Genomic DNA, 17,202 nt, shown 5'->3' with positions numbered 1-17,202 from the left:
CGTTAAAGTTGGATGGGAAAATGAGAAAAACATTTTTTTTTTACTAAAATGCTGGTGTTACCCTTAATTTTTCATTTTCACAAGGGAAAATATGAAAAAATCCCCTCAAAATTTGTAACCCCATTTCTTCTGAGTAAGAACAAACCCCATATGTGGATGTAAAGTGCTCTCTGGGCGAACTACAATGCTCAGAAGAGAAGGAGCGACATTGGGCTTTTGGAGAGAAAATTTGTCCGGAATTGAAGGCCATGTGTGTTTACAAAGCCCCCATAGTGCCAGAACAACATGTGACCCCATTTTGGAAACTAAACCCCTCACAGAATGTAATAAGGGGTGCAGTTAGCATTTATGCTCCACAGGTGTCTGACACATTTTTAGAACAGTGTTCCGCATCTCTGCAATAGATAGGACGATCGCATTGGGTGTCAGGAGTTTCAAAGTTAGAAAATTTAGCAAAATGCTAAATTTTCATTACATTTTGGATTTTTCACCAAGAAAGGATGCAAGTAATGACGAAAATTTACCACTATGTTAAAGTAGAATATGTCATGAAAAAACAATCTCGGAATCAGAATAAACGGTAAAAGCATCCCAGAGTTATTAATGCATAAAGTGACAGTGGTCAGAATTGCAAAAAAGGGCTGAGTCTTTAAGGTGAAAAAGGGCTCAGTCCTTAAGGGGTTAAAGGTATACTCTGCCCCAGACATCTTATCCCCTATCCGAAGGATAGGGCATAAGATGTCTGATTGGGGGGTCCCACCGCTGGGGACCCCCACGCGATCTCTGCAGCGGCACCCTGCTGTCATCACTACATAGCAAAATGGTTCTGTGCATAATGACAGGCAATGCAGGGGACGGAGCGTTGTGATATCAGGGCTCTGTCCCCTGTGACTTCACGTCCCTCCCACTCAATACAAGTCTATGGGATGGGGCATGGCGATCATCATGCCCTCTCCCATAAACTTGTATTAAGGTGGCGAGGCATGACATCACGGGGGCGGAGCCGTGACATCATGATGCTTCGTCCCCTGTATTGCCCGTCATCACGCACAGAGCCAGTTTGTTCTGTAGTGATGACGGCGGGGTGCCGCTGCAGAGATCAGCGATCGGATAAGATGTCTGGGGCGGAGTACCTCTTTAAGATTTTTTTATAGAAGTAATTTACAAATCTGTTTAACTTTCTGGAGCCTGTTGATATGAAAATAACATTTCCATTGGAGTACCCCTTTAAATGTAGTTCTAGTTATTTTAAACATACTTAGTTTGTTTTAAAAGTTTGTCTTTTTTTTTATAAGTAGTACAGTACTAGTAAAACATGTAACCATGGGTATGATTATAATCGTATTAACCCACAGATTAAAGAGAACTTGTCATTTTTACCATAAAGTGTAATGCGTAAAAACGAAACACCACAAAATTTGCAAAATTGCGTTTTTATTTTTCATTTCCCCTCACAAATAATTTTGTTGTTGTTGTTGTGCTATACATGTTATGGTGTATTGAAAGGTCAGGAGAAATAATCAAAAAGCAAAAAAATTAAATTTGCTGTGTCCCAAGGGCAAAATGGACAACATTTCTTTTGCCTTTGGCTGTCCAGGCAGGCTGAGAGTTGTAGTTTTGCACCAGCTGAAGGTATTCTGATTATAAAATACCGATCTAAGGTGTATGGCAGCCTTCTGACTTCTCGGTGGAGAGAAGGTTCGGACATGTTGAATTGTTTCCACCTGTTTCATTTGGTTTTGAAGGGATAAGGTTCATACGGCGGAAATTTTGTGATTCAAATTCCATTCTTCAGACCTTGCTACAGAATTTTTGCAGTTTTGTGGAATTTGAGCAGAATTGTGGCAGAATTTCTGTGTGCTCAAAACACAGAATTCTGGCGAAATTCGAAGCCCTATTGACTTCAGTGGGATTTTGCCAGAATTCTACTAAATTTAAAGTCGTGTTCAACGTTGTTGCAGAATCCAGAAAGCAAAAATTCTGCTGTGTGAATGGGACAGCAGAATCCCCATTCAATTTAATGTGCAGTAAATTTTGCAGAATTCTGCTCTGAAATTCTGCTGTATGAACATAGCCTAAGCCAGTTTCAGAGGAGTCTGGCTACAGCTTACCCCTCTCCAAAGAGAACACATGAATGTTCGCCACAGCCAAAGGAAGATCACGACTGTCATTTGGCCAACAATTATTAAAAATCTATGGCCACCTTTAAGGGGATGTACAGTAAAAAAAAAAAACTTATCCTTTAGAAATGAATGGATGAGGTAGCCCTCTGCAGTTGTAGGATTCGCAGAGAGTTTTCGGCCCCATTCTGGAGATCACAGGGGGACCCAGTGGTTGGATTCCCTACGATCAGACACTTATACCCTATCCTGTGGATAAGGAATAAGTTGTTTTTCACTGGACACCCCCTTTAACTGTATGCTCCACAGTTTGTAGGGTTTACTATGTTTCTGTCAGAGACTCCTGTCTAAGTTTAAAACGTGTTGCACATTGAAAAATCATAAAAACTTTCTAAGATGTCTTGATGATTTGTGAAGATTGCTTTTCCGAGGGTTTGGTTTGGCAGCCCTCCAGGAAAGTGGCCTTTATACATTAGTCTGTCCTATTTTTTTAGTGAATTAACCCTTAACAAGAAACACAGTTTGTCTTTACATGGCTTATTAAAATAATGTAATGCCATTAGAGTACAAAGAGCATATAAAGCTGCTGTATACAATCGTCCCTTGTGTTAAGGCCTATAGGGAGGAACTGTATTTCTGAGCGCCGGATGCCAATATACTGAGTGCATTGTATGCTTGAATAAGTACAAAAAAAATGTTTAGAGCTTTAAGCAGCTTTCTACTTTAGCAATTAAATATCAGGTTGTCATCTTAACATATTGCATATTGTTATGTTCTATTCATATGTGGCCATACAGTTTGAACAATGCAAACTTATAAGTACACATTTTTATACATTTGCACTGTATAAGATTAGATCCTTAGAACATTTTTTTCCAAACAGTGTGCTTCCAGCTGTTGCAAAACTACAACTCCCAGCATGCCTAGACAGCCTTTGGCTGCCTGGCCATCCTGGAAGTTGTAGTTCTGCAACAACTGGAGGTACACTGTTTGGAAAACAACTGCCTTAGAACCTTCTAGGGACACAAGAGTGGAGTATACCCAGTCTTAGGTGGTTTCAGATGAGTGTAATACCTTATATTTATGTGTCAGTATTATAAACACAAGTGCCTGCCTGCACAGACAACATTATAGGGATCCTACCGGCTTTACAGGCATAGAGCAGACTAGATGGACCGTGTGGTCTTTTTCTGCCATTAATGTTCTATGTTTATATGTCTATATGTCTCTAACATTTTTTTGATCTGGCAGATATCGAATGATGAAACAGAATTGCCCTAACTGCAAGTACTCCTGGTGTGAGACATTGAAAGGCAATGAGATGACGCTCAGAAAGGTAGGACGGGCTACATGAGTTGTGTGAAATGTGCTGTATTACCTTAATCAATAAATGGGACAATCCCTGTCCTTATGTCCTATTTGGACATCATAGAGGAAAATACCATGATCGGGACCACCATGTTAGGTCTTGCTCGGGAGGACTTAGCACAATTATCCAATACATGGCTGAACAATTTTTGGTAAAGGGGTACTCTGGAAGAAAAAATATGTTTTCAAACCAACTGGCTCCAGAAAGTTAAACAGATTTGTAAATTACTTCTATATAAAAATCTTAATACTTCCAGTACATATCAGATGCTGTATCCTTCAGAGGAAGTTGTGTGGTTCTTCCCATTCTGCCCACAGTGCTCTCTGCTGAAACCTCTGTCCGTATCACACACTGTCTGGAGCAGGAGAGGTTTGCTATGGAAATTTGTTCCTGCTCTGGAAGTTCCTGACATGGGCAGAGGTGGCAGCAGAGAACACTGTGGTCAGACTACACAACGTCCTCTGGAGCATGCAGCAGCTGATAAGTACTGGAAGGATTATACAGAAGTAATTAACAAATCTGTATAACTTTCTGGCACCAGCTGATTAAAAAAAAAATTCTTCCAGAGTACCCTTTTAAGTTCAGGCCATGTTATACCACAGTTCTCCTGTAGTGGCCACTGCAGCAGGACTGTGCAGTCTGACAGCTCATTGCTTTGGGTCCTCATTGTCCGAAGGGGTTAGCCAAAAATGCAAACTTAAAAAAGAATCTAAATACACTTCTCAAAAAAATAAAGGGAACACTAAGATAATACATCCTAGATCTGAATTAATGAACTAATCGTATGAAATACTTTCATTTTTTACATAGTTGAATGTGCTGGCAACAAAATCACACAAAAATGATCAATGGAAATCAAATGTATCAACCCATGGAGGTCTGGATATGGAGTCACACTCAAAATCAAAGTGGGAAACCACACTACAGGCTGATCCAACTTTGATGTAATGTCCTTAAAACAAGTCACAATGAGGCTCAGTAGTGTGTGTGGCCTCCACATGCCGGTATGACCTCCCTACAACGCCTGGGCATGCTCCTGATGAGGTGGCGGATGGTCTCCTGAGGGATGTCCTCCTAGATCTGGACTAAGCATCCGCCAACTCCTGGACAGTCTGTGGACATGATGTCCCAGATGTGCTCAATCGGATTCAGGTCTGGGGAATAGAAGGGCCAGTCCATAGCATCAATGCCTTCCTCTTGCAGGAATTGCTGACACACTCCAGCCACATGAGGTCTAGCATTGTCTTGCATTAGGAGGAATCCAGGGCCAACCGCACCAGCATATGGTCTCACAAGGGGTCTGAGGTACTCATCTCGGTACCTAATGGTAGTCAGGCTACCTCTGGCAAACACATGGAGTGCTGTGCAGCCCCCCAAAGAAATGCCACCCCACACCATTACTGACCCCCCGCCAAAGCGGTCATGCTGGAGGATCTTGCAGGCAGCAGAACGTTCTCCACGGCGTCTCCAGACTCTGTCACGTCTGTCACATGCACTCAGTGTGAACCTGCTTTCATCTGTGAAGAGCACAGGGCGCCAGTGGCGAATTTGCCAATCTTGGTGTTCTCTGGCAAATGCTAAACTTCCTGCATGGTGTTGGGCTGTAAGCAAAACCCCCACCTGTGGGCGTCGGCCCTCATACCACCCTCATGGAGTCTGTTTCTAACCGTTTGAGTGGACACATGCACATTTGTGGCCTGGTGGAGGTCATTTTGCAGGGCTCTGGCAGTGCTCCTCCTGCTCCTCCTTGCACAACGGTGGAGGTAGCGGTCCTGCTGCTGGGTTGTTGCCCTGCTACGACCTCCTCCACGTCTCTTGATGTACTGGCCTGTCTCCTGGTAGCGCCTCCATGCTCTGGACACTACTCTGACAGACACAGCAAACCTTCTGGCCACAGCTCGCATTGATGTGCCATCCTGGATGAGCTGCACTACCTGAGCCACTTGTGTGGGTTGTAGACTCCGTCTCATGCTACCACTAGAGTGAAAGCACCGCCAACATTCAAAAATGACCAAAACATCAGCCAGGAAGCATAGGAACTGAGAAGTGGTCTGTGGTCACCACCTGCAGAACGACTCCTTTATTGGGGGTGTATTGCTAATTGCCTATCATTTCCACATGTTGTCTGTCCCATTTCCACAACATCATGTGTAATTGATTGTCAATCAGTGTTTCTTCCTGAGTGGACAGTGTGATTTCACAGAAGTGTGATTGACTTGGAGTTACATTGTGTTGTTTAAGTGTTCCCTTTATTTTTTGAGCAGTGTATAATTTTGTGGCATATAAATATTTTATACCACTGTACTCCAGCATGGACATTGAATATTAGATAACATATGCAACATGCAGATGCCATGTTCTTATACTTAATATACTGTACAATCTACACTCATGTACAGGAATGCAGAGGTGACCTTGACTGTACATAAATGTACATAAAATAAATATCATGTCCTGTCTGTAGGTGGATTTCATCTGGATAAACAGAGACCAGAAATTCTTCGAATGGTTTGTCAGTCTGCTAACCAAGCTTGAGCTGGACCAAGCTGATGAGGAGCCGGAGGGTAAGCAGGTCTGGCAAGGACCAGATACATCATCTATATCCTAGAGACCTGCACTGCCTATGACAGAGTTTCCCAACCAGGGTGCCTTCAGCTGTTGCAATCTACAACTCCCAGCATGCCCAAAGGCTGTCTGGACATGCTGGGAATTGTAGTTTTGCAACAGCAGGAGGCACACTGTTTGGGATGCACTGGCCTATGCCATGCAGATTAGGATATAATACATAATTGTATTCTGTGTTTCTAAAAGATCATTTTAAGGGGTTTTAAAGGAGTACTCCTGGATGTTAAAATTGTGTCCCATACTGCCGGCAGTAAAAAAAATAAAGGCATACATACCTGCCGCCGCTCGCCCGGTGCCTCCAGTAACCCCTTTTGGCCTCCGCCGCGATCCTTTTTCTGGTTGCCGGTGAGTCATACTGTCACCAATCACCGGCCGCAGGGAAGTCCCACCTCAGCCGGCGATAGGCTGAGCAGCACTGTGACGTTTACGGTCCCAAAACTTGTGCCGGGCCGAAAACATCACATTGCCGCTCAGCCTATCACTGGCCGAGGTGGGATTTCGCTGCGGCTGGTGATTGGCTGAGTGCAGTATGACTCACCAGCAACCAGGAAGAGGATCGCGGCGGAGGCCGAAATGGGTTACTGGAGGCACTGGGGGAACGGTGGCAGGTATGTATCACTTTATTTTTTTTACCATTTAACATCCCGGAGTACTCCTTTAAGTCTTACACTGGGTATCACAAAACCCTACCAAACTCTGAAAGCAAGTCTGTAATATGTATCTGTATGTGATGCTCCAGTTGTTACAAAACTACGATTCCCATCATGTTCTGATTCATATTTAAAAAATAAATAAATAAAAAAGAGCTCTGACCTCCCATAAAGATATATGTTGAGATTTCTGGTTGGAAGACTGTGGCTCCCATAATCCCCTAGGCTCTTGAGCAGGGCCCAATTGGCACCTGATCAGTTCACCTCTTTTATGGGACTTAAAGTGGTATTCCAGGACTTTTTCTCTTCAGCCTTTGAGCTTATAACCTATGTGCACCGATTTGACCTCTTTTCAGTCCTTTTATTTTACTGTTGTTTCTGATCTTTCCCTGCATTCCATGTGGCAAGAGGCAATATGTGTCTATGCTGCAGTGGTTGGGTGGATAGCATTACTTTAAATTACTTTGAATAGGCCCTTAGAAGTAAAACATCACAAAGGGGAAAAAACACCAAAAACAGGGACAAAAATGTGATAAATGACTCTCAATGTAAATAAGTAGGAAGCCGCATGTTTGGCACACAACGTTAATAAATAGATTAAAATGCATTTCCCATACTTTTTTTTATACCACAAGTTATACAAAAATTCAATAGTAAATAGGAGTCAATATCTATGTAAAGATGTTAAAGGATTTATGTATTAACACCGTACACTCTTTACATGTGCCTCACAGGTGTCCTACAAGCATTTTATCTAATAAAAGGTTTCTTCCTTATTTACTTGGTGGACATGTGATGACTATATTGTTCTCCTAATATACAGGCATAACACAACACTGCAATGACCATGTTCATTTTCCGTAAAAGATTCTTTTAATTCACAAATCCATTCTCAGCCCCATACTGATCAAGTGTAAATGTGCAGATCTAAAACAAAAGAAGCATGAAAATCTTTACACAAATAGCGTGTCATGCCCTTGTATATGTGCCAGTCAGTTACACGTTCTGTAGCCATGATGACAGTACAGTGTAGCCATGATGACATTCTAACAATATAAATCAATCAATCTGCTTCTATAGCTCAGAGTATTGCTGGCATGTATGCAATGTCCCCCATTATGCATGCAGACATAGGCTTTTTCTTATTGTTATATGACCTGCAGGACTGTCTCACTAGAGGTGGCTTTGGACGTCTGCCAAGTTGCTGAATGTTTTATAGCCAGTGCTCAATCTGAAGTTTTACTAGGAAAACAAATACCGTATATACTCGAGTATAAGCCGACCCGAGTATAAGCCGAGACCCCTAATTTCAACCCAAAATCCCAGGAAAAGTTATTGACTCGAGTATAAGCCTAGGGTGGGAAATACCTCATCCCCCCCTGTCATCATCCAGACCCGTCATTAACATCCTCATCATCATCCCCTTGTCATCATCCCACACATCCCCCCTTCATCATCCCCTTATCATCCCACACATCCCCCCTTCATCATCCCCTTATCATCCCACACATCCCCCCTTCATCATCCCCTTGTCATCATCCCACACATCCCCCTTCATCATCCCCTTATCATCCCGCACATCCCCCCTTCATCATCCCCTTATCATCCCACACATCCCCCCTTCATCATCCCCTTATCATCCCGCACATCCCCCCTTCATCATCCCCTTATCATCCCGCACATCCCCCCTTCATCATCCCCTTGTAATCATCCCACACCCCCCCTTCATCATCCCCACCCCCCTTCATCATCCCCACACCCCCCCCTTCATCATCCTCTTCTCATCATTCGCCCTCAGTGGTCTTCAACCTGCGGACCTCCAGAGGTTTCAAAACTACAACTCCCAGCAAGCCCGGGCAGCCATCAGCTGTCCGGGCTTGCTGGGAGTTGTAGTTTTGAAACCTCCGGAGGTCCGCAGGTTGAAGACCACTGCGGCCTTCAACATCATCCAGCCCCTCTCACCCCCTTTAGTTCTGAGTACTCACCTCCGCTCGGCGCTGGTCCGGTCCTGCAGGGCTGTCCGGAGAGGAGGTGGTCCGGTGAGGAGGTGGTCCGGGCTGCTATCTTCACCGGGGGCGCCTCTTCTCCGCGCTTCCGGCCCGGAATAGAGGCGTTGCCTTGACAATGACGCAGAAGTACGTTGGCAATGAACGCACCTCTGCGTCGTTGTCACGGCAACGTGACTATTCTGAGGCCGGGCCCGAAGCGCTTAGAAGAGGCCTCCCCGGTGAAGATAGCAGCCCGGAACCAGTATCCCACCGGACCACCTCCTCTCCGGACAGTCCTGCAGGACCGGACCAGCGCCGAGCGGAGGTGAGTACTCAGAACTAAAGGGGGTGAGAGGGGGCTGGATGATGTTGAAGGCCGCAGTGGTCTTCAACCTGCGGACCTCCAGAGGTTTCAAAACTACAACTCCCAGCAAGCCCGGACAGCCGATGGCTGCCCGGGCTTGCTGGGAGATGTAGTTTTGAAACCTCTGGAAGTCCGCAGGTTGAAGACCACTGCGGGTGGGGGAGTTCACTCGAGTATAAGCCGAGGGGGGTGTTTTCAGCACGAAAAATCGTGCTGAAAAACTCGGCTTATACTCGAGTATATACGGTACCTATTTCTTTTTCACAGGCAGATTTCTAGAAATGCATATGTACATGACATCAGCCCTCGGCAAGAATGACATGAAAGCCATTGGACTACAGATGGCACTGGACCTTCTTGCCAAAAAAGAAGAAAGAGACTCTATCACAGGACTAAAGACCCGAACCCAACCAGGACGTCCAGACTGGAATAAGGCAATCTTAACTTCTTATGTACTATAACATTTTTGTTAGTCTTTCTTGTTATTCCAATATATGTGTTTTATTATTTTAGGTTTTCCAGAAAATAGAACAAGAGAATAAAGGGAAAGTGCAGGTCTTCTTCTGTGGATCTCCTGCCCTGGCTAAAGTCATTAAGGCTCATTGTGAACAGTTCAACTTCAAATTTTTCAAAGAGAATTTCTAGAATTTGTCTTGCTTTACACTGTTATACAAGTCAAAATAAATGAACCTAAATAGGTACTCTATGGTGTGCTCTTTCAAAGGGTGTCTGTATGTCGTACATGTGCTGACCACAATAAGGCTAGAATTCCACTGAGGTTTTTGCCCTGCGTTTTTTTTGGCTTAAAAATGCCAGAAAAACTGCCACTGTTTTTCCCTGCGTTTTGGCATTTTTTTCTGGCATTTTTTCTTGCGTTTATACCTTTGTTTGGAATTTCCTTTTTTTGGCCCCTTTGCCGTTTTTTGTACAAAATTAGTTGGGTACCAAAAAAAAAAAAAAGGATGCAGTATGGATGTAAAAATTTTTATTTAACTAAATGTTTTTTTTATAACAAAATTGTAATAATTTTTTTTATAAAGTGTGTGTGTGTGTGTTTAACTGTTCCATGATGGGAGTAGTAGTGCCTGTACTAATAGACATACCGCCCCGGGTGTCAGTCTGACACCCGATGCGATCGTCCATAATATAGCAGAGATGCGGAGCAGCTCTATACAGCGCTCGCATCTCTGCACTATACTCCAGCCAGTGATGTGAATAGAACATCACTCATTTATATTTTCTGCCCAGAGTGATGATTGGCCGGATGGTTGCAGCCAATGAGTGAGTGGCTGGCCAGAGTATAGTGCAGAGATGCCAGCGCTGTATACAGCCACTCCATCTCTGCTATAGAAAGGACGATCACAGCAGATGTCAGTAGTGATGCCCGCTGTGATCTGTTCTTACCTGCAGGTACTACTGCTCCCAACATGTAGCACACTCTGTTCCATGCTGGGAGCAGTAGTACCTGCATTAATAGACAGATCGTAGCGAGTGTAACTTCTGACACCCGCTGCTGTCTATCAATGCAGGTACTACATCTCCCAGCATGGAGGAGAGTGTGCTCCATGTTGGGAGTAGTAGTACCTGCAGTTAAGAACAGATCACAGCGGGTGTTACTACCGTCATGCGCTGTGATCCTCCTGTATAATGTATAGATGCAGCCGGCCGCTCTTCTCTGGTCCCCTGCACTGCCGTACATATACACATATTCATATTTCCCACAGAGACTTGTGATTGTCTGGAACCATCTGGCCAATCACAGCTCTCTGCGGGAAATATGAATAGGTGTATATATATACGTCAGTGCAGGGGACCATAGAAGAGCGGCTGGCCACATCTATACATTATACAGGAGGATCGCAATGGGTGATCTGTCTATTAGCACAGGTACTACTACTCCCATCATGGAACAGTGTGTTCCATGCTGGGAGTAGTAGTACTACCTAAAAAATTTTGGAAAAAAGTGAAAAACACGCACACACTACATTTTTATTATTGTCGGCTACATTTTTTGTGCTTTACCCGCCCACATAAATTGATCCCTGTTTAAAAAGTAATAAAAATTTTGTAATAAAAAAGATACATTTCGTTAAATACAATTTTTTCCTTCACTACTGTATCTTTTTAATTTATTTTTTTATGGTACCCTACGAAATTTTAATAAAAAAGGTATCTCCATCACTTTTTCGGATCGCTAAAGTCCAAAAAAGAATAAAAACCGCCAGAAAAATGTCAAACTAGGTTTTGTCGGGCGTTTTGAAAATCCAGCCTCTGAGGACAAAATTGCTGAAAAACGCCAAAAGGATTAAAAAAACGTCAAACTGAAAAGATGGGGGATGCAATGGGGCAGCGGCGGTGGTTGGACTAAGGACCGGCAGGGGGAGAGAAGCGGGTGGAGGAGGCGGTCTCTGGCCCCGCAAAAGCCACTGCAGTTCATTGATTTAAAGCGCCCGCTTTAAATCAGTGATCTGCAGCCGCTTTTTCGGGGCCATGGAGGGGTGTGGAGAAATAGCCGATAACTTATACCGGAATATCGGTATAAGTTATCGGCTATCGGCCTGAAAGGCCACAGATTATTGGTATCGGCCCTAAAAAAAAAACAATATCAGTCGATCCCTAATTTCAAGTGCTGGATCATCGTCCTTCTGTTCTACATTGGAGTGTCCTGCTGGGCACAGACCCGTGCACTACTACACGGTGGTGAGCTGGAATTTCTCATACTTCGTGGACTTGGTTATGTGAGATACTGTATGTGCTTGGGATGCACTTGTCTTGGAGGATGCCAGCCTTCTCCTTAGGGTTTTTGGATTTATGGTCAAAAGCATATTGTGCCCTATAATAATGCACCAGCAGATGGTAATCCAGCATGCTTAATGTAATTATTGATGCCAATGAATATCAATACAGTTGACAGCACATGGCTATACGCCTCTGTAGCTGCTTAGATTGCTTAGTGGGTAATCCGGCTCTTTCTCCACAATATGGTAGAATACTTGTATACTTAATGTTATTGGCCGTCGTCTCTATAATCCAGAAAGCTCTCCAGCTGCACATCTCTTTATTACTGTGTGATATCTGTATTATGATTGTAGGCAATGTGCTGTCCTGGAATTCCCTATGCCTGCAGCTGCTGCCGCCTCTTATCGCTTGCTCATTGGCAGATATGCCAGCATCCACTCTTGTGAAGGGGTAGAGAAAACCTGAGAACCCCGACAAGTGCTTATGTCTTTTGCTGTTGTCCTCCCAGTGGTCCCCTTCAATGTCTTTAGTTAGACAGAAAAATAACAAGTTACTGCTAACAATCCAATTTACAAAGCATGACTCGTCACTTCATCGGTGTCTTATCTGCTCACACAGGCTCACAGGATTGCAAATCTGTCTCACAGGGGCATCCATAACCAAGGCGGCTTTGTTTATGTTAGACAAAAAGCAATGTAAAAAGGGAAGCCATTTATAAAGACATTTTAATGTCCGTAAAAAAGAAAAGCTCTGGTTTACAGTAAAAGGGGCATCTCAGCAATAATGAATAGAACTTGTAAAGAAGCTGTCTGATTTAGAAAAACTATACCCTGCTACAGAAATAATAAGGGGGCATCAAGGCCTTTATTCATTTACAACAGCAGAAAGCAACTACAAAGAGTGTCCATTTCTCTGGAGGACTCTGCCTGTCCATGTATAACTTATATGGCCAATTGATTTGAATGAGCACCACTATGTAATACTTTATTTGTTCTGTGGTGGCGCTGCAGGGAAACTGAACACTTGCTGCTAGGTTTACTTTACAGACAATAGCTGATCACTGGGTGGGTGACTCCTAAACCATGTTCACATGGCTGAAAATGGAAGGAATGTTCGCACATTTGCTTGATTTGGCGGCACTAGGACTGTCTATGAAGACGGCACATTTCCAAGTGGAATCCGCATAAACATTGAATGGTTTAATGTTTCTGTAGATGCCAGAATTGGGATTTCCGTGGCCTAAACATCTGCCGCAGAAATTCCACCATATGCACAGTAAAATCAATGGGACTTCACCTTCACCGTTCTTGATTAGGAAGGATTTAGGAGACCTCCCCCCAGAAGCCCCAACCTCAAAATTTCACACATTCTACTGGAGTCTCTGCTGTGGAAGTGAATTCTGTATCAATCAAGAACTCAGAATTTTGGACGAGACAGGTAAGATTATGGTATAGCACCTACGCTCAACCTATGGTTTCCATATCTACTTCTTGTAGAGAATCTTTATTTTCATAATTCCAGAAATGTTTCCACTATCATTCTACGATTGCTGCCTCCCAGAAATTCATCACAGAATAAACTTGACTAGCAAGCTCCCAAACCATTTTAATATCCTGCAGAAATCTTCTTTACAGTTGTACTGAACCACCATAGAATGTATTTCTACCATACATGGGAATACAATGGATTTAAAGGGGTACTCCGGCACTTAGACATCTTATCGCTCCGGGTCTGATTACTGTCGATCACGGGGCTAGAGCATTGTGACGTCATGGCTCCACCCCGTGTGACGTCACGCTCTCCCCCTCAATGCAAGCCTATGAGAGGGGGCGTGACAGCTGTCATGCCCCCTCCCATTTGCTTGCATTGAGGGGCGGAGCGTGACATCACACGGGGCGGAGCCGTGACGTCACAATGCTCCGGCCCCGTGATCGACAGTAATCAGACCCGGAGCGATAAGATGTCTAACCGCCGGAGTACCCCGGGGACTGATTTTAACGGCGGCAGGACCTCCGCGATCAGGCATCTTATCCCCTATCCTTTGGATAGAGGATAAGATGTCTAAGCGCCGGAGTACCCCTTTAAAAGCAATTATATCTTTTAGTTAGGAAGTTCATTACTCTTAACACAAAGACACTTTTATATATTTTATTTTTGATCTAAAAGGAATTTTCCTGAACTTCACCTATATGGTATATCCTTAGATATTTGGAGAACGGGGCAACACCAAGAAAAGACCTTCACAAGGGAATGTCACATCGGTCCTACTTCTGGGAATTATGGTGTGGGGTTGCATTATGTACAGTAGCTGGACTTCTCTAGTCTTCCTTCCAAGTGCACTAACAGCTCCACATTACATTGATTTGGCTTTGGAACTAGTGGTACAGCCATATCTCCAAAATGTCCCAGAAGCCATTTTTGAACATGACAATGTAAGGCTGCATGTTGCCCGTGGCCTAAATATGCTACCATGGCCTGCATCATCTCTAGAACTGCCTCATATCTGAGACATCATTGGTTTGTAATTGATAAAGGAGCAGCAGATCTTGATGAGTGCATTCAGTGGGGAAGAACATTCCTCAGACAACCATTAATAACTTTATTGATAGCATGCCAATGCAGTCGTACTCAATACTAAATAAATATGTTTTGAGTATTTTGTTTCCATTTCCAATAATTTGCATATCATTAGCATGTCTTATATCCTGTGATTTTTATTTATTTTTTGTTATAATTCCACAACTTTTCCTTTTTTCAATGTTGAGGAGTGTAGTTCAAACCTTGCATTGTGGTATGGATCTTTAATCTATCCATCTGTAACAACACTGGCTGGTCACTAGATGGCAGAACTGGCGTTCATTTATAGTAATCTTTTCTGGGTTCTAACTGTGGCTCTCAGTTCTCAGATACCTCCAGGACTTACAGTATGGCTGAACAGTATGACACGCAGGCAGTAACAAGAAAAACATACAAAGTACGTGGCAGGTAAAAATAACAAGGATAGCAACTCATCCATAGATAACAGGATTATGAATAAATAACAAAACAAATTAGGGTTCATGATGATGATAAGAAATAGAAGAAGGAGATGAACAGAACTAATATAACAGATCCTAGGTAGCTATCCCCAATATTGCCCTAGATCTTTCCATTAACTCCATTGCCTCACTATGATAACCCAGACTGAAAACTAGGAAGAGCAACAAGCAGGCACAAGAGCCCAAAGACAAAAGCAAGAAAACGACATCACAGAAACCAAACAGCAGTAACCTAACAATAAGAATACAAGAACTACACAAGGAAACCCACACAAAGCATACACTATAATCCACACAGAACTGTAAAACCCAGGCTATTAATAGACAGGCTAACTAAACTATCTGCACTCTGCACTAGAGCAGTCAAGTCAAGATCAGCTGATCAGCAATGAGACAATTGAGAAAAGGATCAGCAATGAGACAATTGCATAGCAATTTCCCCCAACATCTAGTTGACAGAAGACAACATATAAGGCTGATCTATTTGTGTCATTTGTCATTAAACAGTACTTTTTTTTTATCTTAGGGAACCACTGTAGGGTTAAAGGGGTACTCCAGTGAAAAACTTTTTTCTTTTAAATCAACTGGTGCCAGAAAGTTAAACATATTTGTAAATTACTTCTATTAAAAAATCTTAATCCTTCCAGTAAATATTAGCTGCTGAATGCCACAGAGGAAATTCCTTTCTTTTTGGAACACTGATGACATCACGAGCACAGTGCTCTCTGCTGACATCTTTGTCCATTTTAGCAACCAAGCATAGCAGATGTATGCTAAGGGCAGCATGGTGGCTCAGTGGTGAGCACTGCTGCCTTGCAGTGCTGGGGCCTTGGGTTCAAATCCCACTAAGGACAACAATAAATAAATAAAGACTTATTATTATTATTATTATTATAATAACATCAGCAGAGAGCACTGTGCTCGTGATGTCATCAGAGAGCATTCCAAAAAGAAAAGAATTTCCTCTGTAGTATTCAGCAGCTATTAAGTACAGGAAGGATTAAGATTTTTCAATAGAAGTAATTTACAAATCTGCTTAACTTTCCGGAGCCAGTTGATTTAAAAGAAAAAAGGTTTTCACCGGAGTACCCCTTTAACTAGAGGAAAATGCATAATTCAACAATGCATTATTGTCTGTTATTAAATAAATATACATGTACTTTCATACAGCTATAACTGTTCTGTACTTTTTCCAGAAGGAGTTGGCATATGTATTACCATATGAATGCAACCTTAGAAGGGTTTAAGATAGAAAACACAGATGCATTTTAATCTTTGTATTAGGTTTGCAAGACCAAGAACCCTCCAACATAGGTTCGCATAGGACATTTTTTTGTATAGATTCAACACTCAACAAAGGAATTTGCTCTCAAAGGGTATGTTCACATGGGCGGATTTATTTGCGGGTTTCCCACTGCGTATTTGAAAGGGGGTGGGCTCTTTGCGGTTGTCCGCAGCATATTTCCTGCTGCAGAATATCCACTGCGGGAAATTCGCTCCAAGCCCCATTGAAGTCAGTAGGGTCTGCGGCGGATTTTCCGCAGCGGAAATGACGCAGCGGAAAATCTGCTGTGGACAACCGAGAAGAGCCCGCCCCCTTTTAAATACGCAGCTGAAAACCCGCAAATAAATCTGCCCGTGTGAACGTACCCTAAGGGTGAATTCACACGTTCAGTATCCTGCACAGATTGGATGATCAGGATTTTCTGCTGCAGATTTCAATGTAAATTAAATGACTGAGCACAGCTTCTAATCTGCAGTTACAAATCCTGTGCATCAAATCTGCACAGGATCCTGTACATGTGAACGTACCCTAAAAGGAAGTGATCGTCTTTGTGAAGTCTTTAGGGCAATGATCTGCTGCAAAACTACAACTCCCATCATGCCATAATAACTTGCAAGCTGGTATGATGAAAGTTAGAGTTTTGCAAAAGCTACAGGTTGAGGAACAATGTGTGGTAAGCCAGAGGGGTAGTGATATAGGGGTGTTGCAATGATGCTACAGGGTCTGGTGGTATTAACCCTTGGTTTGTTGTGACGCCAGGGTGGGGTTGTTTTGTATAGAAGGCCCTGCAGACAACCAGTCCACAAACGGCAGGATAATAAACGGAATGTCCACAGCAGATTTTATGAGATATCTGGAACTTTTACTGAACTTCTTATGCCAACAGTCTTTACAATTAAACAGTTTCTCTTGAGGTAACCGGGATGCAGGTTCCTCACAGGCTTTGCTGGGACTAATAGTCTTGAGCTTTAAGCAGGCCACTTTGCTACTAATTGTAGGATTTGGGTTGAATAGTAATCACAAA

General features: G+C 43.1%; 1 protein-coding gene across 3 annotated transcripts in view; it reads left to right on the top strand.

Annotated features, from left to right (window-relative positions):
- Positions 1-9,811, top strand: part of NOX5 (NADPH oxidase 5) — a 79,329-nt gene extending 69,518 nt beyond the window's left edge. For all 3 annotated transcript variants that reach the window (XM_056571614.1, XM_056571615.1, XM_056571613.1), the window contains exons 14-17: positions 3,372-3,456; positions 5,954-6,053; positions 9,384-9,550; positions 9,630-9,811. In XM_056571614.1, the coding sequence (XP_056427589.1) occupies positions 3,372-3,456; positions 5,954-6,053; positions 9,384-9,550; positions 9,630-9,761 (484 nt within the window). In that variant the 3' untranslated portion in view covers positions 9,762-9,811. The remainder of the gene's footprint in view (positions 1-3,371; positions 3,457-5,953; positions 6,054-9,383; positions 9,551-9,629) is intronic.
- Positions 9,812-17,202: the final 7,391 nt, after the last annotated feature.

This window comes from Hyla sarda, chromosome 4 (assembly GCF_029499605.1).
Source record: "Hyla sarda isolate aHylSar1 chromosome 4, aHylSar1.hap1, whole genome shotgun sequence".
NCBI classification, from domain to species: domain Eukaryota; kingdom Metazoa; phylum Chordata; class Amphibia; order Anura; family Hylidae; genus Hyla; species Hyla sarda.
This window is presented reverse-complemented; position numbering and strand designations above follow the sequence as displayed.